A 25,328-nucleotide genomic window follows, 5' to 3' on the forward strand; every position below is an offset into this window, starting at 1 on the left:
GGTAAAGGTGAGAAGGCTACAAATGTAATGCTCACCACACGGACAGTGGGAGCCCCCGAGGCTCTACACACGCGAGGAGTCATCCCACCCGTAGCTGCCCCAACCCTGATCCACTGCGGTGACGGCAGAGTGCCACCTATAACGTGAAAAACAACTAAAACAGAGTAAAAGAGGGATGAAGCCAACAGTCTCGTTACAGTGGTAACACCAGTTCCCATCACATCACCGAAGTTACATGCTGTCAGGTGCAGCTACCACTCGGACGGTTAGCAATGAAAGGGGCACCGGATTTGTTATAAATGTCAGTAAATTACTCAACAGACAGTATTTTTCAGTACAGGTATTTCATTCATTCCGAGCAAGTGTCGAACCGTGACGTCATCGTCCAGACACGAGTTGACTGTAATCTGAATCTGCTTTAGCAAACTAATAATTTCTCTCAGACGATAAAATTTTATTGATTATAAAATACATGTTCTTCAAGTTTATTCAGAATCAGAAATGTTTAATTAGTAATTACATGCCATAATTTATTTGCTTAATATAAAGGTGTTTTGAATTTTGTACGCATAAAAAAAGTGTGAATTTGTATGTGGCTTTCACTCTGTGACGAGTTATCAATTAGAGTGCTAAAACTGCACATGTACAGTTCGCTGACCTATGTGGTGAATTTTATTTTGTGATCTTGAACCGAATGGAGAGTAAATCAAGTTTCATTTAAACTTTACGTGATACACACACATCACATTATCACAAAAGAGTCGTTTAGCCCATTAGAGAAAACTGAAACCTGCGCGCTCGATTTCAAATACGTTACGTGCCAGTGTGTGATTGAGCTGTCCAGTAAATTGTGTACAATACTTACAAAAGCGTTTGGACTTAATGCACAAAGTTGAAAATTAATTTTGAGACAAGTGCTGATTTTGACAAAAAATGAATCGAAAATTTATTCAAAATATCAAGGTCCAGTTTTAATTGAGACACCTATCACCTAGTTTATTACATTGCCTAGCAGCACTGTAGAGCAGCTTAATTAATTCATTAGAACGATTTGCGACGTAGTAAGGCCCATTACACACACGAAATGTTACACAAAGTTTGCTGACCGCATGAGAGCAAATATTCCAGAATTCGAAATCAGAAGAGCTGTTAGCATGAGTGACATAAAAGTAGATATTTTAGGTATCGCGAAAGAATTCAAATCACTTAAGAAAGGCAAGTCTTCTAATCCAGATGGTATACCAATCAGGTTCCTTTCAGAGTAGGCAGACGCAATAGTGCCTTTCATAGCAATCTTATACAACCGCTCACTTGACGAAAGGTCTGATCCTAAAAACTGGAAAGTAGCACAGGTCACAACAATATTTGAGAAAGGAAATAGGAGTAACCCATTGAATTACAGACCCATATCACTGACCTCAACGTGCAGTGGGATTTTGGAGCATATAGTGTACTCTAATATTATGAACCACCTTCAAGAAAATGACTTGTTGATACAAAACGAATATAGATTCAGAAAATATCGTTCTTGTGCAACACAGCTAGCTCTTTATTCCCATGAAGTAATCAGTGCTGTCGACAAGGGATCTCAGGTCGATTCCATATTCCTAGATTTCCAGAAGGCTTTTGATACCGTTCCTCACAAGTGACTATTAATCAAATTGCAGGCATATGGAAATTTCGGGCTTGCAGACAGTCGTCGTTCAATACCTCGCACGATATTTCACAGCATGCTATATATTCTGGAACGGAGGACATTTTTGCCAGTCTGCGACGGCTCACCTGAAGGTGACTGGCAGGTGGCCAGTTGAAATATCGTGCAAGGTATCGAATGACGACTGGCTGCAAGCCCGAAATTTGTTTGAATAGAACAGAAGTGATATCTGGCATTCCGCAAAGTAGTGTCATAGGTCCTCTGCTGTTCCTGATTTGCATATATGATCTAGGTGATAATCTGAGTAAGCCCCCTTAGATTGTTTGCAGAGGGTGCTGTAATTTACCATCTAGTAAAATCATCAGACAATCAATTCCAATAACAAAATGATCGAGTGGGAATTTCTGTACGGTGCGAAAAGTGCGATGTCACCCACATGGGTAGTAAAAGAAATTGGATAAATTGTGCGTATACGATACATCGCACAAATCTAAGGGCTGTCAATTCGACTAAATACCTAGGAATTACAATTATAAGCAACTTAAATTGGAAAGACCACATACTTAATATTGTGGGGAAGGCGAAATAAAGACTGCACTTTGTTGGCAGAATACTTAGACGATGCACCAAAGCCACTAAAGAGACAGCCTACATTAGACTTGTCCATCCTCTGCCAGAATATTGCTGCACGATGTGGGATCCTTACCAGGTAGGATTGACGGAGGACATCGAAAAAGTGCAAAGCAGGTCAGCTCGTTTCACGTTATCACGCAATAGGGGCGAGTGTCAATGATATGATACACGAGTTGGGGTGGCAGTCACTGAAACAAAGGCTGTTTTCTTTGCGGTGAGATCTATTTGTGAAATTTCAATCACCAACATTCTCTTCCAAATGCGAAAATATTTTGTGGACACCCACCAACACAGGAAGAAATTATCATCATAATAAAATAAGAGAAATCAGAGCTCGAACGGAAAGATTTAGGTTTTGCTTTTCCCCACGTGCCATTCGAGAGTGGAATGGTAGAGAAGTAGTATGAAAATGGTTCAATGAACCCTCTGCCAGGCACTCGAGTGTGAATTGCAGGTGTAATGATGTAGATGTACATGTAGAGTACGAGAGTGTTTTTCTTTCCATAAATGCCAATAAACCGGCAGTTTAAAAAGTTAATAATTTAACTGTTGCATAACTTCATTGATTGTCCTACACCACTACGGAACTTGATGTATCATGTTTCTTCACAAGAGACCTCAAGAATCCAGGATGAAGAAGAAGAAGAAGAAGAAGACTAAAGAAGAGGCATCAGTATATTTAGCGCAGCAACTTGGGGCTTGAAAAGGGTATACTAACAACTTCAGGCCCAAGGCACGAACTTCGACCCATTGGAAAGGATAAGTACTCACAGCTAATGTGAGATACTCACAGGTACGAGCAGGATAGACATAGTAAAAAAAAAGTTCTTCGGTCGGTGAAAGTATATTTTGAGTCGATATTGATATTTTAACCGTGTTTGAAGATATTACGGAAAATCTACACTCGAACGAGCAGTGCAATCCAGAGTTTGGAAGTGACGGGTGAGGGGAGTGAAAGTGGATATAATCCTCACGAGGAGGTAACTAGGGAACCGATTATGGACCAGCAATCACATAATTTGAGTGAGGAAAATCTTGGTGAAAGAGTCCCAAATGTAATAAATGTAGGACAGCAGTCACATAATTTATGTGATAGTAATATAATTGATGTCAAGGTGACAGTATAAGCAGACTCAAGTACAAGTAAAAATAGTAATATACAGGAGTCTATAAATACCAAAGTTACTTAGGAAAGTGTGAATCTTACATCAAATGTTACAGAGCTTAAAGATGATGACGTCATTAAATTCGTGGCGAGTATGCGACATCAGTTAACTGAGAATATGCAACATTTAAATGATAAGTTTGATACTAAATTTGATTTCCAAGTTTGATACTAAATTTGATTTTGGTACGACCAACACAGAGGTGACACAGGATGGTGAGTTCTTTCTGGGAGGCTCAGGAGGAGGAGCACCGTGCAACAGCAGTCTCCTCGATAGTACAGAGTTTATCGGAGGGGCAGAAGCCCGTCACATATTGCTCCACCTTCGAGTGCGCAGAAGCCTTAATTGGCCTCACGAATTTGTCAAAGCAAATTTGGGGCAAGTAATTGCTCCCCCAACCAAATGGTTGGCCAGTTTATTCTCTGGGATACCCACGCAATTTTAATCCCAGAGAAAGCCGACCGAGCAGGATGGCAGCGAAGTTCCGTGAGAAGGTCACGAATAGCAAGACTGCAGGGTAACGAGAGAAACTTCTGTCAATGGTCTGGGGACTTCTCACTGAATCACTGCAGATTAAAGGGCAGACAAGAGAGGTCCCTTTGATACAAAAGCAGGGCTCTGTTAGTGGCTAGCAGCTCCACCATTAATACACATTTCTGGCAACGATTAAAGGGCAGACAAGGGAGGCTCATTTAATAAAATAGAGGGCTCTGTTAGGAGACTAGCAGCTCAGTCATTAAAACACATTCCTGGCGACGATTGGTATTCCTGACTGGCAGGAGATGTAGAAGTATATCCTGTCTTAGCCACCATTTTTGAGCCATCTCCTGAAATTCCAGAAGAACTAAAGGAAAAAATACTGGAAGGCATTGGGGCGACACACTTTAGGACTTTGAATCTGAAGTTGCATCTCTAAAGTTTGGTGAATGGTATCAGAAAAAAAGGAAAAAGGGAGTTGCAAACAAAATACCTTTACTGGCCTTGAACAAGCAGCCACCATTAGTTACAACACATTTCTGGAATCAGTTTTACAGCTTATTAATTATTCACAAAAATAATTAACCAGCAGAAAAATGCCCTTATAAGCGAACAAAACATGTGACATGTTCATGATTATTTAAAAGACTCTGACTGAAAAGTGGAGTACCATACCAGCTGTCTCATTCCACCTTCCTCAGCACCATTTAGAATTTTCCCAAAAATTTTGGCAGGTAAACATAACCGCTGTTTTTAACATACACATACTCCCACAAGCTCCTATAACTGTAACTAACTCACACCCACTAGTTCATCACTGTAAGTCGTTCATCACCGCCCACTTCCAGTTGCCCTATGTCACTCACTCATTCAGCCCTAATCTTTGTTATTATCGTTTTTCTCCTGTGTCACAGCCACAGTCTCCCTCGTTCTGTCATACTACGACAGTCTCTTCTCACTGTCAGTGTCTCCCTCTCATTCTCTTACTGGTAATCTCTCCTTCCTTTCCTCCCACTGCTGCTGTCTGTTCTCTTGGACACTCTCTCTCTCTCTCTCTCTCTCTCTCTCTCTCTCTTCCTCATTGTGACTGTCATATGCTCTGCCTCTCGTTATCATTGGGTCTCATCCACTTATTCCTTCTCTTTATCCCCCTCCCCTCATCCCAGCACTGTGTCACTGACAACTATGTTCCACTCCCACTGTGTCCCTCTCTCTCATACTGCCAGTGTCTCCTTCACTCTTTCTATAACACAACCAATGTCTACTATCTTCCAACATTTATTACTTGTCCATCTCTTTGCCACTGCCACTGTCTTCTTCTCTGTCCACATAAAAAGATGTGAGTATGTTCACATGGCAAAATGTTTGGAAAAAATCCAATAGGTGCCGAGGAAAGTAGAATGAGGCAGCTGGTACTTCACTTTTCAGTCAGTCTTTTAAATAAACAGGAACATTATATTTTTTGTGCTTTGATAGGAGCATTTTTCCACTGGTTCCCTTCTTTTCCCTGCTGCAGCATAGAAGTAACTCATACGAACATAAATGTACTGATCAGTAAAATTTAGGTAATTTACTTATGTGAAACTGAAATAACTCAAAACTCATTTTACACCTTGGACCATATTTTACACGCAAAACAATTTTACATGTGCTTCAGTACAATAACACGGTGTTCCCAGAAGACAACCACGACAGTTTACAGCATATTTCTCCGTGCTAAGTCACTTTTTAAACTACATTTTCTCCTCAAACAGTATTTTACATACATATTTCACGTGTACAAGTAGGATAAATTTGAGCCTCTTTACCTTGGACACAGATCAAGATATGAACAAAATATTCAGGTTTGTTCAAGATTGAGGTCTTAGGAACTCATCGTAAACGTTACAGCCATTTACTGTGCACAGCAGTCTTGGAATCCACTGATGGGCTTTACTACGCAACAAAGTTTTTTTGGATATTTCTCAATAACAGATAAATATTTTTATGAAATGTAAGAGATGGCACAATCCTAGATAACACTGAAGAAATGTGACAGATGCTTGTGGATTATCAGCAGCTGTCTTTATGAATGGGAGTTGAAGATAAGGAAAAATAGAATAAGCACTATGGTTCACAAACATTCACACATGTTGCACATATCCAACACATGATCCTGGTGCTTCGAGCGACTCTGGAAGAAGTTGTTACGAATAACAGTTAGCTACACTGCTATAAAAATTGTTTGTATTTTATATTATTCACGATAAGTCCATTTCAGCATATTGCCATTGTCAGACGCACTGTAAATACATAAGTAAGGGATGGTTTTAACATAATGGTCATGTAACTATGGCCTGTAAAGCTATAATACATCATTAGGTGTTTATACATTACATGTAACATCATTGCTGTCATGTCTTGTCTTTTTTAGAATTATTACTTTCTCCTAGTTGTACTCATAGGCTAATCATCAATTATAAAAAATATAACCAATTTACATAGCAATGTATCTGGCTGTGATTCATAATAATCATGTCATTAAAAGACCTATTTTGGTCCCAAAGAATAAAAGTTCCATAAGAAGTGTTAGTGGACAGTTACTGACAGCTTTATAACTGATGTCAGAAGTATGTTGTAGCCAATGGTGACTCCTCTGAGGGCAGTAAAGGTATTCTGTTTGTAATTATTGTTTCCCTTATTTTCCAAGTCCTGTTACTGAACTTTTCATCTGCACCTTTTCGATTGGTCCTAATTTGTGATCCAGGTACCAACCCGAGGGAGGTGCGCGAGGCAAAACGAGAAGTACAGTCTAAGGAGAAAGGCAAAGGTCTCAGCAGAGGGCTGTGAGGCACAATCCAATTGGCAACCCTACCTGTGGGCGGGTGTCGGGGTCAGTGCCCCTCGTGCAAAAAGAATAGGATACGTTGGACGATCAGGAAACTGTTGAATGGCAATGGCATAGGAGAAAGAGACTTGGTACCACCAGAACTGAAGAAGGAAGGCAAGGAGCCAAGGAGATTGGCTATAGGTCTACTGTGGTAGGCAACAATGGCAACTCTTAGCACCACAATGACTGATGGGTCTACCAACTCAAAGCTGAAGGTGCCTCTGAGCCAAAGTCCTGGCACCCATTATACAAGCAGGAGTTGACAGAGCTCAGATATAGAGAAGAGTGTCACGATTTGCACCTCGAGAGGTGTGAGCAATAAATGAAAGCATTAAGCTTTTGCATGCTGCTAGCCTTTAGATAACAAACATGGGCAGCACAGTCAACTTTTTATCAAAAGGAGGTCCAGAAAATGGGACTGTACAACAACAGCCAACTGCTGCGTACCAAAATAGTGTTCTGGGTCAGGGTGGATTGTAGTACGATGACAGAAATGCTCGAACGCACTTGTGCAGGAGAAAATTGTAAATCATTGGAAACGGTCTTGCAAAGGCCCATCAGATGGCTCTTTGGAGCTGGCATTCTGTCAAGGCAACTGAGTGGGAGCTGTACCAAATGGAAAACTTGTTGACATACAGTTCACGGGTGACCAGTAGCCGAACAGAGGTCACTATCCCATTTATGGTAATGAGGAAGAGTGAGACACTCGGGACAGAGCCCTGTGGGATGCTGTTCTCTTGGTCACATTGAAGTTTCAACTCTAATCTCGAACAACTGTTGTGATAAAAATTGACAAATAAAAATCAAAAGTGTGTCTCAAAAGCTACTGTCATGGAGGGTAAGTAAAATGTGATGGCACCAGGCAGTGTCATATGCCTTGTGCAAGTCAAAAAGGACTGGAATCAGGTGTTGGGTTTTGAAAAGGCTGTCGAATTACCATTTCAAACCTAAGTAGATGGTCAGCTGTGGATCATCCCTCCTGGAAACTACACAGATAGGATGACAAAAGGCACCTAGATTCGAAAACTGAGCACAATCGGCAGGTGACCATTTTCTTTCGAGCATTTCACAGAACACGTCAGTGAAGCTAATCACTGGTAACTGTCAATGGATATCAGGTTTTTACCTGGCTTAATGATAGCAATGATGATACCATCTCACCAATGCGAAGGGAAGATACCTTCGAGCCAAATACAGTTGAAGAACCTGAGGAGATGAAGCCGTTGGATAACATTCAAATTTTGTTTAATCTTATTGTGAATGAAACAGGGTCTAGGGCCATATTGTGAGATGATGCAAGAGCCTGACAGCGAAAGGCTCATTACATAATTCAGCTTAGTAAGGGGTGAATGAGAAGGGGTTGTCTTCAATTTATCACTTGCATGTGTGCAAGGCAGCCACGTAAGAAAAGAATGCCTATGCCGCCACAAAGCGGGTCGCAAGGTGGTCAACGAGAGTTGATGTGTCACTACAGAGGAGAGACCTGATACATTTGTGGATCTTTAGCAGCTCAGAAGATTACAGGGACTGGCCCGCACTAGCTTATGAGGCTCTCACAGAGACGTAGTGTTCCCACCAGTCTTTGTTGCATTTAATTAGATAGCGAACCTTACCACAAAGTCACTTCACAGTAGAAAGTTAGTCTGTGAAGGATGCACTTGAAATGTTGCAGGGCTCTTCAGAAACCCTAAACAGCTACTGCAATGTATTTGTTCCACAATGGCACCAGCCAGAAATGGAAGCAACCTGTGGAAAGGGGAAAGGCTGTTTTAACGTTGCGAGTGATTGTGTGGTGAAGCTATGATGGAGGCAACCTGGGGAAAGGGAAAAGGCAATTTCAATGGTGCGGGAGATTGTGTGGTGAAGCTACGAGACTGGAAAGTGATTGTTAGCTGAAAAGGTCCTGTAGGTGGAAGTAAAGTGGTTTGGAGTTCCGCCGCTGAGGAGAGACATCAGTCAATAAAAAGCTGGTCAATGGTTAATCAGAAGGCCTCTAATAGACAAAGTGGTACTCCCCCCTCCTCCCCCTGCCCCACCAGGGTGGTGTGCACTCAAGTCTCCAAGTAGGAGGAAAGGGTTGGGAGGGAGGAGGGAGTTTTTGGATTAAGGTGGTCAATTCAGGGTCAGGATGTGGGCTCCTGTGAGCTATGTTAACACTGAAAATTGTGGTCACTGAAACTGTTTCCATGTGCATCACTATTGCTTCCAATGTAGTGTGAATGGGAATCCATTTGTTCAGAAGTGACTCTCTTATAGGCTGAGAAAAAGTGCAGAATAGGTGGAAATAAGATGTTTTAGTAACCACAGGTTACAGTAATATTCATTACAGTTCTACTGAATGATTACATAATAGACATCCAGCTTAGGCACGAAGAGGCCAGAAGGACCAGTCACACCCAAAAACACTGCCTGTCACCAATTGAGATGAAACAAAATCAATGTGCATCGGTTCTGGCCTCCAATCTGCCAGTTTCGATGCAGAGGGATCCCGACATGGGAGCCCTGTTACCGGCAGATGCCAGAGGAGTAGGTTGCTCCACCGACCAGGTGCAAAAAGTGGTTCACAAAGATGGTGCCACAGAAAAAACTAGAGAAGAGGATGTGGAAGATTTGGTTTGAACAACATAGAGGTAGGGGAGGGTGTCGGCTACGACTTTCAAGTAACTGGAAAGCTTATCAACAAGATTTAAGAGTTCATAATTTTTTCGTGCCTCGGTTCGTGGCAGGCAGTCAAGATTTAATGTTCTCGTATCTTCTTTTCTTCCTTAAAGACTGGGCAAAATGGTGAACGAGGAGGACGGTGTTTGTACAACTGACAAAGAAAAGTGTTAATTCTCGAGGACTACCTTTGCGGAGTGACGATCTGCAGTTTCCGTGCTTTGGGTCTGCCACGCTGTGGGACAATGTGTGACCAAAATGTGAGCAACTGAATTACCTTATGTGTGGTGGAAAGTGAGGTTTACCATTACACTAGTTCGACACGACTAACTTTTTCTGGGTGGCCGTTTCCTACACGGGCTAAAATTAAATCACTTGTATCTATTCAATTATCCTCGGGGCCTTTTGGTACACACCAGACACAATGTACATATTGCTGTTCGAGATTAGCATATAGCTCCTCATCTGTCTGGAGTGTAAGGTATCTACAGAATATCATATTCAGTCACACAGTCATCTGTCTGAAGAGCTGTAGATTGTGCAGCAGAGTAAGTTTTAATCAGTAACAATCCATTGTGCATTTTTCCATTTGATTCAACTTCTACCAAATGAAAGAATGGAAACTCCAGGTTGGAATATCAACAATATTTGGAAAAAGATAGACTTCCAGTCACCTTACAGATGACCCACTGGGTTGCAGACTGGCACAACAAAAAGACTGTTACACATTATAGTCTTCTCCAGCATAGAAAACACACACACACACACACACACACACACACACACACACACACACACACTAGCACGTCTCATGCATTCATGTGTGCATGAGCTGTGCTTGAATGTGTGTGTATGTATTTTCTATGCTGAAGAAGGCTTTAGTCAAAAGCAATTATGTGTAACAGTCTTTTTGTTTTGCCGGACTGCAACTTGTGAGGTCATCTTTATTGTGATTAGCAATCTATTGTTTTGCTAATATTGTCAACATCTTCAAATTTATCTTCAGTGTGTTCCACAAAAAATAATGGTGTTGCACTAAAAGTATCTCCATCTGTTTGAGTACATACCAGTTATCGAATAAAGTGTCCCGACTGCCTCGGCCCTCTAGTCTCGTTTCTATACCTGCACGATGAGATAAGATGGGTAAAAATGGCTGTAGTTTTCACGATACATTTCATACGCAAAATGTCCACCCCAAAGCCACGCCACCTACCCCGATCGACAGCCACCCGGCCCAGGAAATGTCACCTGGCGTAACGGCTGCTGCCAGGAGGCCCGATGCCTCAGGAAAATGGGCGTCCACTCCTCGGCACGCACGGGGAGCTGGCAGCTCGGGCGTCGGCAGTGAGATATCTGTGGTGTCAGAGGCCTCTACCGAAAGGTACGTAATGACCCCACTACATCAGATTGGCTACCGCATTGCCTCTTTATCGCATATACGAGTATATGCAGTTATTGTGTACAGACGATAACACTGCACGCAGGAGGTGTTATTTGAGGTGTTCTTCCCCAGTCGATCCATACTACAGAAAATTTTTGAACACCTAGGTCAAACCCAGAAGGGAACCGAAGGTTATTTCATCCGAGAGGTGATGTAAAGTAAGTGAATGGGTATGTCGAGAAAGGAAAGCAGAACTGAGGGGATACCCAGATAAAGTAGGGTAGTCGGACACGAGAAAGGAAGCAGTACGTGCCGCAATAGCTCGGTGCCCGACACTCGGCACGTGCGTACTGACAGAAGAGTCGTGAGCCCCTCGAGGAGATCGCCTCGGTCGAAACTGTGTCTCGAGGTCTGTTTGGGAACCTCACTGCATTCTTTGGGTATATCGAGGAACCGACAGGACGGACACTTCATTTGAAGATCCAGTTGTTGCTATCCTGGAAATGTCAGACAATTGGCAGAAATCTGCCAGTTTCCTTATTTTTGGTTGAAAATTAGTAGTGACATCATACAGATAGCTGTCATTTCAAAACTGCAAAAAAATGTGACACTGGAATAGATGTGCCTGTCAGCCAGACATATTAGCTATGTGAATGCACAATTTCAACGAAAGTATTTTAGATGAGATTAACACGTACACAGGCACAGCCTCACTTTTATGTATTAGTACAGGTTAGTTACATAACTTCAAAAAGACTCCAACTGTGAACTAACTTTAAAGATGAAAAACCAACATAACTGCAACAAATTTTCCATGTTTAAGAAAGTGGCACTGTGTAAAAGTGATCTTTGATAATCTTGATAGCATTATTCAATCCAAGAGTGAGTGACAACATTGTTTTTAATAATGAATCTATTCAAATTGTCAACAATAAGAATGAATAAATTATGGATTACACATCACCTGACTGAACTGAACATTGTAGTATTCGTAAGCACTGTGAAAAACTGGAGGAAGAGGAGGGGGGTGGGGTGGGGGGGGTGGGAGAGAAAAGGGGGGGGGGAGGGCAGAGAGAGAGACAGAGAGAGAGAGAACTGACATTAATGTTACTAATGCACATCAGAATATACTGCTACTTACGTATTATCGCAGTACACCCTACATACAAGAACAGTTTGCTTTCAAACACCATGATAAATAGCTTCTAGTCTATTCCTTTCACAAATCCTGACAATAGCTACTGGTAAATGATAAACACACCCCTGCGCAGTCAAAAAACTTCCACAAACAATATCTCCAACTTTACAAAATAGAAATGTGTGTATGACATTTTCAGAAGTGTGGTACTGTAGAAATGCATATGTAGTGTGTCTGCCAATAATTTAAGCATTAAAAAGTGCGTGGCACATACATCCTTCAAGATCAGCTAACAGCTACAGATCATTTGTCGAAAACAGTTTGAGTATTATTTCATTTTGGGAAATAAAATTTCATTTATTGCTTTCATATAGAGATGACAGTGCTAGATGGTCTCTTTCCATTTTTGCTTTTTAAATCACCATATTTTGCATGAATTTCCTACACAGACAGCTGTTTGAAGCAAAATTTTCCAGTAATTACATAGAAAGAAAGTCCCATGTCGACTATTAAAAATAGCAGCACCAGTAAAGTGACGTTTCTACATTTTACAAATGATCACGTTTCATGTTTTCTGTAGCAGTGCTACAGATACAAAGAGTTTCAAAGAATTATTTCTTCATAATAATATGCTGAACTATAAAACTGTTCTTCAGTGTTTGAAAGAAAGAGCAACACAACCATATTTCAGTAATTTTTGCACATCTGTCCTTTCCATTGCCTTCAGTTTCATAATTTTTTTATTCTGGGACATCTTTGTTTTTGTTATGCAAGACGCCATCAATTTATTATCACAGGGACTAAACCACAACAAGCAATTTTGTAAAATATAATGTCTGGATTACAGGCAATATTTAATACAAGCCAGTTACACCACATTTTACTACATACCTTTGAAAGTTGCAGCCCTGTGACAGAATGCTTCTTCCATTTCAATAACATGTGCTTGTCGGGGATCAAAGACTTCGAGAGAGAGAGTTTGTCCTGTAGGTAGCCCCTGATGACGAACAGCAATAGTGTGGAGTCCGACATGCTGTGGACGATACTCTGCGCGCCACTGGCCACTCGGGAGCCTCTTTACATAACATGGAACAGTAGTGCCTGAAGGACCTGTGGACAGTTGATATCTTGTAACAATCATCACAAAATTCCCAATGTAAAAAACAAATGCTTACAAACACACACCGAAAATATGTCTTGTACACCAGAAAATGTTATATGTGGTGACTTCAATATTAATTTTGTATATGATTGTGCAAGAAAAAGAATGTTGGTAGATCTCCTAAACTCATGTGATTTGATGCAGACTGTTTTTTCCAACTAGGGTGCAGGGGAACAGTAGCACAGCCACAGACAATATTTTTATTCATTCTTCATTACTAGATGGGCATTCTGTTGGTACAAGGGTGAATGGCCTTTCAGACCATGATGCACAAACTTTAACACTAAAAGGCTTTTGTACTAAAAAAATGTCACACATAATTACAAACTATGTAGGAAAGTTAATCCAACAGCAATAAAGAGTTTTCTAAACCTAGTCGAGGAACAAGAGTGGAAGGATGTTTACAGTGCAGATAACATAGATAACAAATATAATGTTTTCCTTAACACATTTCTCATGCTCTTTGAGAGTTGCTTTCCATTAGAATGTTCTAAATGGGAAACTAGCAGTTACAGACTAGTGGGATAAGGCCATCATGTAGGACAAAGCAGGAATTATATCAAAATGTTAGAAGCAGTCACAATCAAGCTACAGTAGCCCATTACAAACAGTATTGTAAGGTGCTTAAAAATATTATTAGGAAGGCAAAGAGTATGTGGTATGCATATAGAATAGCTAATTCACAGGATAAAATTAAAACAATATGGTCAGTTGTGAAGAAAGTGTCTGGTCAGCAGCACAAGGTCGATGATATAAATTCAGTTCATAGTAAACGTATTTCTGTTACTGATAAGTCAGATATATGTACAGTATTTAACAATCATTTTCTGAGCATTGCTGGTGAGTTAAATAAAGACTTAGTTTCTACAAGGAATCATATAACTCTCTTGTAAGATGCCTTTTTAGATTGATGTCTGAAATACCCCTCTGTGATACTGATAATGGAGAGATTGAGTCAATAATTAAATCACTATAGACTAAGGACTCTCATGGATATGATGGAGTGCCTAACAGAATATTAAAGTACTGTGCTGCACATGTTAGCCCTGTACTTAGCCATATTTGTAATTTTTTCTTTAGGAATGGTCGGTTTCCTGAACATTAAAGTAGTAGTACCGTATTTACTCGAATCTAAGCCGCACTTTTTTTCCGGTTTTTGTAATCCAAAAAACCGCCTGCGGCTTAGAATCGAGTGCAAAGCAAGCGGAAGTTCTGAAAAATGTTGGCAGGTGCCGCCACAACTAACTTCTGCCGTCGAATATATGTAGCGCTACAAGGGGATGCTTTGTAGGCACAGAGATAAATACTGGCGCCAAAATCTCTGCGTCAGTAAATAAATTAAAAAAAAAAGTGAAGGACGAGCTTTTTTCTCCGCCCCGAGTTTCGACCACTGCATTTTCGTACATTATCCAACGAAGTAAATACAAATTCTGTATTGTTCATCTTCGAATGTAGCAGAATTTCAATGTACTACGAAAATCCGACTGGCCAGACTGTTTGGGATGTTTGTCAATATGGCCAACTCTACGTGTTGAATTTTTTACTACCTGTGAGAAGAGGTGGTTGCTAATAGGAACCTGACGAAATGTGAATCACATGCAGTATTCTCTTCACCATAAGAATAATATGAATGTAAACATTATGCCACGTATTCTTTCGTGTTTGCTGCTATTTCATTTAAATCCTATCTGCCTAATAAACTACGAAATTAGAGTGAGACAAAAGCAAACGCGGAAGAATATACGTATCGTGTCATGTTTATATTCGTATTTTTCTTATGCCTAATAGTGATACAGTCAGAAATTAAGCACGGCAACTGATTAGATTTTTAAATCTAAGATGACTAATTCCTGTGCAGAATTTGACGTACTAGAGAAGCGGCCGCAAAGATTTTCAAACGGAGAAAAATTTTCGCCTAACTCTCGTTCAGAACATATTCTATCATATGCAGTCTATTATTTGGTTCTTGTTGATCATTATCAAAGAAAGCAGTGTAAGTAACAACAAATAGCAGTCTCTTGCCATTGTTTCGCTAGTGAGACGATTCCTCTCTTTTCTTTTTTTTAATTGTAAGCGGCGGTAGTGCGCACAAAAGCAAGCCATGCCGCGCGCGGCGACAGGCCGTAAACACGCACTATCAGAATGAGACAAACAATACATGACACAGTACAGTAATGCATTTTCAGCTCAGAGTGACGTTAACACCTATAACAAAGAAAACGGCACTTATCAGATCAAAGCAAAATAAGCAATCGATTCAAACCAGACGAAGCACGTGAAAAGGAAGGGTACCCGTATAAATACGGACGGAGCGCCTGACGTATAGCAATGGCTACCTGGTAAAACTTAACTGTTAAGCTTACGACTCGAACCAAACTCCTGTAGCTGTATCGTCATTCATTCGACCTAAATTGTGTCTCGTATTACAATGGACCAACTTTGTTTTGATTTGGAGGTGCGGCCTGAAACTTTTCTCTCCCCTTGAATTTCGAGTCTCAAATTTCAGGTGCGGCTTAGATTCGGGAAAATTTTTTTCCTCGATTTCGAGTCTCATTTTTCGGGTGCGGCTTAGATTCGAGTGCGTCTTAGATTCGAGTAAATACGGTAAATCTGCTTTACAAAAACGGAGAGAGGGACAGTGTACAAAATTTAGACCTATTTCTATGCCATCAGCGTTAGCTTAAGTTATTGAAAAGGCTGTGTATGTAAGGATAACTGATCATTTTACATCACACAATTTTCTATCAGAAGTCATGTAACAACTGAAAATGCTATTTCTCTTTTCTCTGTGAGGTACTGGATGGATTAAACCAAAGGTATATTTTTTGATTTAACAAAGGCATTCGACTGTGTTGATCACAAAATATTGCTCCAGAAGTTGGACCATTCGCGAATACGGGGAGCAGCTCATAAATGGTTCACTTCTTACTTTAACAATAGACAGCAAAAGGTCATTATTCACAGCTTTGTGAATGACTGTGATGTGGGGTCTGAGTAGGGAACTGTCAAGTGGGGGGTGCCCCAGGGCCCAGGGATCAGTGTTGGAGCCACTCCTGTTCCTTATTTATATAAATGATATGCCCTCTAGTATTATGGGTAATTCTAAAATATTTCTGTTTCCTGATGACACTAGCTTGGTAGTAAAGGATGTTGTGTGCAACATTGGCTCTGTTTAAAACGGTGCAGTTCATGACAGGAGTTCATGGATTGCAGAAAATAAACGAATGATAAATCACAGTAAGACTCAGTTTTTACAGTTTCTAATGCACAATTCAACAAAATTCAATGTTTTAATTTTACAGAATGGGCATATGATTAGTGAAATTCAGCAGTTCAAATTTCTAGGTGTTCAGGTAGATAGTAAACTGTCATGGAAAGCCCAAACCTATTCAAACGGTATCTGAAGTAAGCAATCGTTCGAGACAAAAATCAGTCTTGCTTATTTTCATTTGCTTATGTCGTATGGTATTACATTTTGGAGTAACTCTTCCCATTCTGAAAGGATATTTTTTGCTCAGAAATGGGCAGTTCGAACAGTAAGTGGTCCAAGTTCGCAAACCTCTTGTTAACCCCTGTTCACTAGCCTGGGTCTTTTGACATTGCCCGCTCAACATACAGGATGAGTCAACTAACATTACCACTGGAAACACCTCCCAAAGCACAACAAACACTGAATAACCAAATCCACAGACCGAAAGTGAGGAGAGGCGATGTTGTAGTTGGTTAATAGAAACCACTGAGAAATGCACGGAACTCTGATTTTCAACACATACTTATGTTTTTTTAAATGGAAACCTGTTATTATTTTTAGCACAACTGGAAATTTAAAAAATTCTTAACCAATGCCGTTTATTACAGTGTAAAATGTTAAGTGCATCCAGAGTTATTTGCAACGTAAATTGATGCTTGAAACCTCAAGACGTTCAGTCGTGTGTTGTAACAAACAAAATCTGTAGGGGTATGTTTATGTAGACTATGATGTTGACGAGTTTGGCTGTCTCCGCTACTGCACGTCCCAATTAGTCCTTGTACTCAGAGTAACGGTAGTACACTGTGTTATCAGACGTCTGTGACAGTGTATTGCACACAAGTAAGAACAGAAGTATGCACAGTAGGGACATGAGAAGGTCGCAAGTACAATAGGGTGCACAGTGTTGTAAGAACTGTGAAAATAGTTTATTCTAACTCTGAAAAGGCAGAGATGATACCATGGTGAGTGTAGACGAAATACAGCTGCAGCCTGCAAGTTGTATGCACCGCACATTTGAAAACATCTAAAAACAATTGTATGCAGCAGGTATGGTCGTAACACACAAATGGGTCCATAACAAACCCATCACACGAGAAACAGGTGCAGTTTGTGTGATAGCTGCCATTGCCGTGAACCCACACAAGTTCATGTGACATTGCTGGAGGCAGTGCAATGAGTCAAAGTAGTGTAATGTGCATACTTCGTAACAAATTTCACCCATATCACGTGTCGCTGCATCAGCACTTACATGGATATGACATTAATAATCAAATGAATTTCTGTCAATGGGCATTAACAGAGAACGTGTTGCAATTCTACCTGTTTAGCGATGAAGCAGGTTTCACAAACCACGGTGCAGTAACTTTACGAGACATGCATTACTGGTCCATGGACAATCCTCGCTAACTTCGACAGGTAGAGCAACAGTGAATGTGGAATTTAAATGTATGGTGCGGAGTAATTTGCAACCATCTCATTGGTCCTCACTTCATTGAAGGCACCCAAACAGCTGCAAAATACATCGAGTTTCTACAAAATGATCTGCCAACATTGATAGAAAATGTCCCGCTGGAAATGTGTAAACGTATGTGGTATCAAAATGATGGTGCTCCTGCACATTCTGCAATGAACACTACGCTGACCCTTGACAGCATGTTCGACAGGCATTTCATAGGACGTGGCAGATGTATAAATTGGCCAGCCCATTCTCCAGATCTTACACCTTTATAGACTTCTTTCTGTGGGGTACATTAAAGGAGAACAGGTACCGTGATGTGCTTACAACCCCAGAGGATATGAAAAATCGTACTGACACAGCCTGTGGCAACACTACACCAGATGTACTGCAATGTGTAACACATTCATTACGCAGTAGATTGCAAATGAGTGTGGCAAATGATGGCCACCACTTTGAACATTTATTGGCCTGAAATGTCAGGACACACTCTTTTACATCCTGCAATTGAAAAAAAAAAAAAAAAAAAAAAATGTAAGTTTAACTAAATTCTCATGGTAATGTACATTTTCTTCTAACAAATCAGTGTCGTACAGTATGCTTCAGAAAAAAAGACTAATAACAACTAAGCATGTGTATGTAACGTGATGTTAAAGTCTCTTCTTCTCTTCTGTACCTACGGTACACCGCTGTCCTTTTTGTATCCCTAATTAATCAGTTCTCTCCGATACACACGACTGCACTGCTGAGGAGTTACTCAAGCAACAACTTTACATTACAAATTACTCTGGATGTAATTAACATTTTACAATGTAACAAACAGCATCGATTAAGCATTTCTTCTGTTTTCATTTGTACTAAAAATAATAACAGTTTTCCATTTAAAAAAAAAAAAGTAAATGTTGAAAATCATACTTCCGTGCATTTCTCAATGGTTTGTATTAACCAATCAGACCAACCCCTCTCATCACTTTCAGTCTGTGGAATTGGTTATTCTGTGTTTTCTGTGGTTTGGGAGGTGTTTCCAGTGGTAATGTTAGGTGACTCACCCTGTATATTTTCTTCATTGTCCTTTCTTGTTAAAAATATCAGCTTATTCCCAAGAATTAGCAGCTTTCACTCTGTGAATACTCAGCAGAAATCCAATCTGCATTTGGATTGCACTTCCTTAACTCTTGTGCAGTATACTGCTGCATCCATTTTCAATAAGCTACCACAAGAACTCAAAAATCTTAGCAGTAATCCATGTGCTTTCAAATTGAAACTGAAAAGTTTCCTCATGGGTCAGTCTTTTTATTCTGTCGAGGAGCTCCTTGAAACATTAAGCTGATTCGTGTGTTATATTGTTGATTGTGTTTAAGTAAACTTATGGCTTGACTTTTTTTTGGGTTCATAAACATTTTATTTTATCTGTTATTACTTTTATGCTGCAATTTCATGTACTGACACATTCCATGACCTTGGAGATTTACTCCTCAATTTAGTTCTACAGAACTGGATGTGTAAATAAATAAAAAATAAAACCACTCTGTTTTCCATGTCTAAAGTTACCAGCTGATTTTATTACATCAAAAGATATTCTTGTTGTTGTTGTGGTCTTCAGTCCTGACACTGATTTGATGCAGCTCTCCATGCTACCCTATCCTCTGCAAGCTTCTTCATCTCCCAGTACTTACTGCAACCTGCATCCTTCTGAATCTGCGTAGTGTATTCATCTTGTGGTCTCCCTCTATGATTTTTAACCTCCGCGCTGCTCTCCAATGCTAAATTTGTGATCCATTGATGCCTCAGAACATTTCCTACCAACCGGTTCCTTCTTCTTGTCAAGTTGTGCCACAAACTCCTCTTCTCCAAAATTCTATTCAATACCTCCTTATTAGTAATGTCATCTACCAAGCTAATCTCCAGCATTCTTCTCTAGCACCACATTTCGAAAGCTTCTATTCTCTTCTTGTCCAAACTATTTATCGTCCACGTTTCACTTCCATGCATGGCTACACTCCATACAAATACTTTCAGAAACGACTTCCTGACACTTAATCTATACTCAATGTTAAAACATTTCTCTTTTTCAGAAACGCTTTTGTTGCCATTGCCAGTCTACATTTTATATCTTCTCTACTTCGACCATCATCAGTTATTTTGCTCCCCAGATAGCAAAACTCCTTTACTACTTTAAGTGTCTCATTTCCTAATCTAATTCCCTCAGCATCACCCAACTTAATTCGACTACATTCCATTATCCTCATTTTGCTTTTGTTGATGTTCATCTTATATCCTCCTTTCAAGACACTGTCCATTCCGTTCAACTGCGTTTCCAAGTCGTTTGCTGTCTCTGACACAATTACAATGTCATCGGAGAACCTCAAAGTTTTTATTTCTTCTCCATGGATTTTAATACCTACTCCGAATTTTTCTTTTGTTTCCTTTACTGCTTGCTCAATATACAGATTGAATAACATCGGGGAGAGGCTACAACCCTATCTCACTTCCTTCCCCTCCACTGCTCCCCTTTCATGCCCCTCCACTCTTATAACTGCCATCTGGTTTCTGTACAAATTGTAAATAGCCTTTCGCTCCCTATATTTTACCCCTGCTACCTTTAGAATTTGAAAGAGAGTATTCCCGTCAACATTGTCAAAAGCTTTCTCTAAGTCTACAAATGCTAGAAACGTAGGTTTGCCTTTCCTTAATCTTTCTTCTAAGATAAGTCGTAAGGTCAGTATTGCCTCACGTGTTCCAATATTTCTACGGAATCCACACTGATCTACCCTGAGGTCGGCTTCTACCAGTTTTTTCCATTCGTCTGTAAAGAATTCATGTTAGTATTTTTCAGCTGTGACTTATTTAACTGATAGTTCGGTAATTTCCACATCTGTCAACACCTGCTTTCTTTGGGATTGGAAATATTACATTCTTCTTTAAGTCTGAGGGTATTTCGCCTATCTTATACATCTTGCTCACCAGATGGTAGAGTTTCGTCAGTACCGGCTCTCCCAAGGCCATCAGTAGTTCTAATGGAATGTTGTCTACTCTCGGGGTCTTGTTTCGACTCAGGTCTTGCAGTGCTCTGTCAAACTCTTCATTCAGTATCGTATCTCCCATTTCATCTTCATCTACATCCTCTTCCATTTCCATAATATTGTCCTCAAATACATTGCCCTTGTATAGACCCTCTATATACTCCTTCCACCTTTCTGCTTTCCCTTCTTTGCTTAGAACTGGGATTCCATCTGAACTCTTGATATTCATACAAGTGGTTCTCTTCTCTCCAAAGGTCTCTCTAATTTTCCTGTAGGCAGTATCTATCTTACCCCTAGTGAGATAAGCCTCTACATCCTTACATTTGTCCTCTAGCTATCCCTGCTTAGCCATTTTGCACTTCCTGTCGATCTCATTTTTGAGATGTTTGTATTCCTTTTTGCCTGCTTCATTTACCGCATTTTTATATTTTCTCCTTTCATCAATTAAATTCAATATTTCTTCTGTTACCCAAGGATTTCTACTAGCCCTCGTCTTTTTACCTACTTGATGCTCTGCTGCCTTCACTACTTCATCCCTCAAAGCTACCCATTCTTCTTCTACTGTATTTCTTTCCCCCATTCCTGTCAATTGTTCCCTTATGCTCTCCCTGAAAGTCTGTACAAGGTTTAGTCAGTTTATCCAGGTCCCATCTCCTTAAATTACCACCTTTTTGTAGTTTCTTCAGTTTTAATCTACAGTTCTTAACCAATAGATTGTGATCAGAGTCCACATCTGTCCCTGGAAATGTCTTACAATTTAAAACCTGGTTCCTATAGCTCTATCTTACCATTACATAATCTAACTGAAATCTGTCAGTATCTCCAGGCTTCTTCCATGTATACAACCTTCTTTTATTATTCTTGAACCAAGTGTTAGCAATGATTAAGTTGTGCTCTGTGCAAAATTCTACCAGGCAGCTTCCTCTTTCATTTCTTAGCCCCAATCCATATTCACCTACTATGTTTCCTTCTCTCCCGTTTCCTACACCGAATTCCAGTCACCCATGACTATTAAATTTTCGTCTCCCTTCAACTACCTGAATAATTTCTTTTATCTCATCATACATTTCATCAATTTCTTCATCATCTGCAGAGATAGTTGGCATATAAACTTGTACTACTGTAGAAGCGTGGGCTTTGTGGCTATCTTGGCCACAATAGTGCGTTCACTATGCTGTTTGTAGTAGCTTACCCGCACTCATATTTTTTTATTCATTACTAAATCTACTCCTGCATTACACCTATTTGAGCTTGTCTTTATAACCCTGTATTCACCTGACCATAAGTCTTGTTCCTCCTGCCACCGAACTTCACTAATTCCCACCCCACTATATCTAACTTTAACCTATCCATTTCCCTTTTTAAATTTTCTAACCTACCTGCCCGATTAAGGGATCTGACATTCCATGCTCCAATCTGTAGAAAGCCAGTTTTCTTTCTCCTGATAACAACGTCCTCATGAGTAGTCCCCGCCCGGAGATCCGAATGGGGGACTATTTTACCTCCGGAATATTTTACCCAAGAGGACTCCATCATCATTTAACCATACAGTAAAGCTGCATGCCCTCCGGAAAAATTACGGCTGTAGTATATCCAATTCAAAATTTCCCCTTAGCCATATTTTGTTTCATGTGAGAGCAAGTTTTCCCTTCCTAGTATTCACAGCTCTACATGAAATTTATTCAGCTGGCATATCACTTGTTAGTTATTGCTGTTGGATACAAGATATTCAAGAAACTGAAGTTTTTATTTAGGGTTTTAAGAAATAATATTCAATTCTAAAACTGTGTAGAAAATTAATTTAAGAAAATACTGTGCGTATCACAACAAATAGGGAGGAGCTGGGTGCAGTTCGTGAACAGCTGACGATGCCTTTGGCCAAGGTCAAGCATCTTTGCACTGCGGCCCTGGGTGTAGCAGTGGCAGAAAACATGGTGCGTCAGATGGGACACCTCAGGCATCGCCCGTTTCTCCCATGGGCTCTGCTGCTGAGGCACCTCACAGCAGATTCGATGAGGGAGATCCGTCTTCTCAGCAGATTCGACGATGAGGACAACTGTCTGGTTTCACTTGTACACCCTGTGAGTGAATTTGTGGCCACTCCTTTGGCTACGTCAAGTGGGTATGGGAAAGGGGGGGGCGGCATTAACTTCTTATTGGGAAATCTGATGTTAGGGGCAGACCTGACCTTATCAACACTGTCTGTATAGGGACAAGAATTAGTTATCGTAATACTGTAGTGACGATGGCTAATAAAGTTAGTGAATCCATCAAGAGGGCTAGGAGAGTATTTTTGCTAAAAACAAAAGATAAGCAGCCACTTAGAAATGAACTAACATCGCTTATCTCCAATATGAAGGGCGTAGAGTAATTAAGGGCAAAGTTTAAACTGACTGTAAATCATGCTATGGAGAAGTATGTGTCAAGTAATTAGATTAAGGACAGAAAAGACCTTCCATGTTTTAATAACGAAATTCAGAAAATGCTGAGGAGCAGAGACTGTTGCACACTCTGTTCAACAAGGAATTTGCCAATGGCAACAAGCAAATTTAGTACACATTCGGTCTCTGTAAAAAGGGCAATGCGTTAAGCATACAACAACTCCCATCCTCATAAATTAGAAAAAGATCTTGCCAAGAACCCGAGAAAATTTTGTTCTTCACACAAAGGCTTGGCAGGTCAAAGGCTTCTCTATGGTCACCCATTGACTAGTCTGGTGTGAAGACAGAAGAAGCAAAAGAAAAGTTGAACTTTTAAATTTCACATTTAAGAAAACATTCACACACGAGTATCGTACAAGCGTACCATCGTTTGACAGGCACAAAGACTCCCATACGAAGGACATAGTAATAGGTATCCCTGGCACAGGGAACAAATGTCACGAAGACCGGGTGGAATCTGCAGAACTCAGATTGCCCTGTCCTCACACGATATGCTGCAATACATCACGAGCAACAGGTAGAATTCACATCCCTAGATTTCTGGAAGTTTTCGAGATAGTGCCTCACTGCAGACTGTTGACGAAGGTCTGAGCCTACAGATTAGGTTCACAAAATGTGACTCGAAGGCTACTTAATTAATAGAACTCACAATTTTCTTCTCAACGGCAAGTGTTCTTTGTCAGAAGTGCTATAGGGAGGTGTGATGTACATAAATGGCCTAACGAGCAATGTAAGCGGCAATGTGCAGCTGCTTGCTGATGGTGCTTGTGGTGTCATCATTGATTAACTTCAGAAGGATACAAGATGACTTTCACAAAATTTCTAGTTAGTGGCAGCAAGCCCTAATGCATAAAAATGTAAAATTAATGCAGACAAGTAGGAAAAACAATTCCACAATGTTCGAATACAGAACTGGTAGCATAATACTTGACCAGTCACGTCAATTAAACAAATACGTCTAAACGATTTAAAATGATATGAGCAGACGAGGAATGCAGCAGGCAAGGCGAATAGTCTACTTCAGTTCACTGGGAGAATTTTAGCAAAGCTCGAATAATCTACGGGGGCTGTTCAGAAAGTAGGGAACGTTTCCGCCTGCCACAACAAGGCGTGCACCGATCGCGTACATTTTGGTATGTATATGCTCGGAAGCTCAGCCAGCATCCATCTGTGGCAGCAGGAATGTCTCTGCGCGTCTGGTTTTTTCGATATTCGAATTTTAAATGTGCGCTGCAATCGAAAATACCGCCACTTGTGAGGTGTGGTCTGTGATACGGTTTTTGTTGGCAAAAACCTAAAACCTATATAAATTTATCGTGAACTGTGCAAAGTGTACAGAAACGACGTAATGAGTGAATGTTCTGTCCAGAAATGGTGCATTCGGTTTAAAAATGGCTGAACCGACATTCATGATGTAAAGAAGAGTGGACGTCCGAGCATTGTCACACGATTGAAGGCAGCAACAAACACATACACAGTCTGTAGAATGTTAAGTCATCACTTTCCACTTCTCGAGGAACGAAACATTTCTGCACTGCTGCTACACTGTATTTAGCTTTAACAGCTTTATGCCCATGTTCAGAGGCTTGTGCAGTAAGGAGGAAGGAACACAATATTTATATTCCCCACAAACTGCGTTTCCTCGGAATATACAGCACATTGGACAATAATAATAAGTCCATTTTTCCACCCTGCTGCACCTGTCTTGGCACCTAAACTCCTCCAGGCATTGCTGTTGTACTTATAAGTACAAGGTAGCTTTTTGAAGTTTTGTTTAAACACTTTGTTGGTTTTAAATTTTTCTGTTATTAATGTAGTCAGCTTCCCACTTCTCTCTCTCTCTCTCTCTCTCTCTCTCTCTCTCTCACACACACACACACACACACACCCCTGTGGTATTTTTCTCCCTTAATAGAATATATTTTCGCAACCCGTGAACCATAAAAGAAGTCAGTTTCACCTGCATTGCAAATACCTCTGGGCTAATAACCATGCCTCAAGCAGCATGGCAATGTAGTGT

The 25,328-nt window shown here is 40.4% G+C and overlaps 1 protein-coding gene across 2 annotated transcripts in view; it reads right to left on the minus strand.

Moving 5' to 3' along the window:
- The window catches only part of LOC126161294 (filamin-A), a 917,852-nt gene that overhangs the window by 115,589 nt on the left and 776,935 nt on the right, over positions 1-25,328 (minus strand). For both annotated transcript variants that reach the window (XM_049917033.1, XM_049917034.1), the window contains exon 37: positions 12,868-13,086. In XM_049917033.1, the coding sequence (XP_049772990.1) occupies positions 12,868-13,086 (219 nt within the window). The remainder of the gene's footprint in view (positions 1-12,867; positions 13,087-25,328) is intronic.

The sequence above is a fragment of the Schistocerca cancellata genome, chromosome 2 (genome assembly GCF_023864275.1).
Source record: "Schistocerca cancellata isolate TAMUIC-IGC-003103 chromosome 2, iqSchCanc2.1, whole genome shotgun sequence".
Lineage (NCBI taxonomy): Eukaryota > Metazoa > Arthropoda > Insecta > Orthoptera > Acrididae > Schistocerca > Schistocerca cancellata.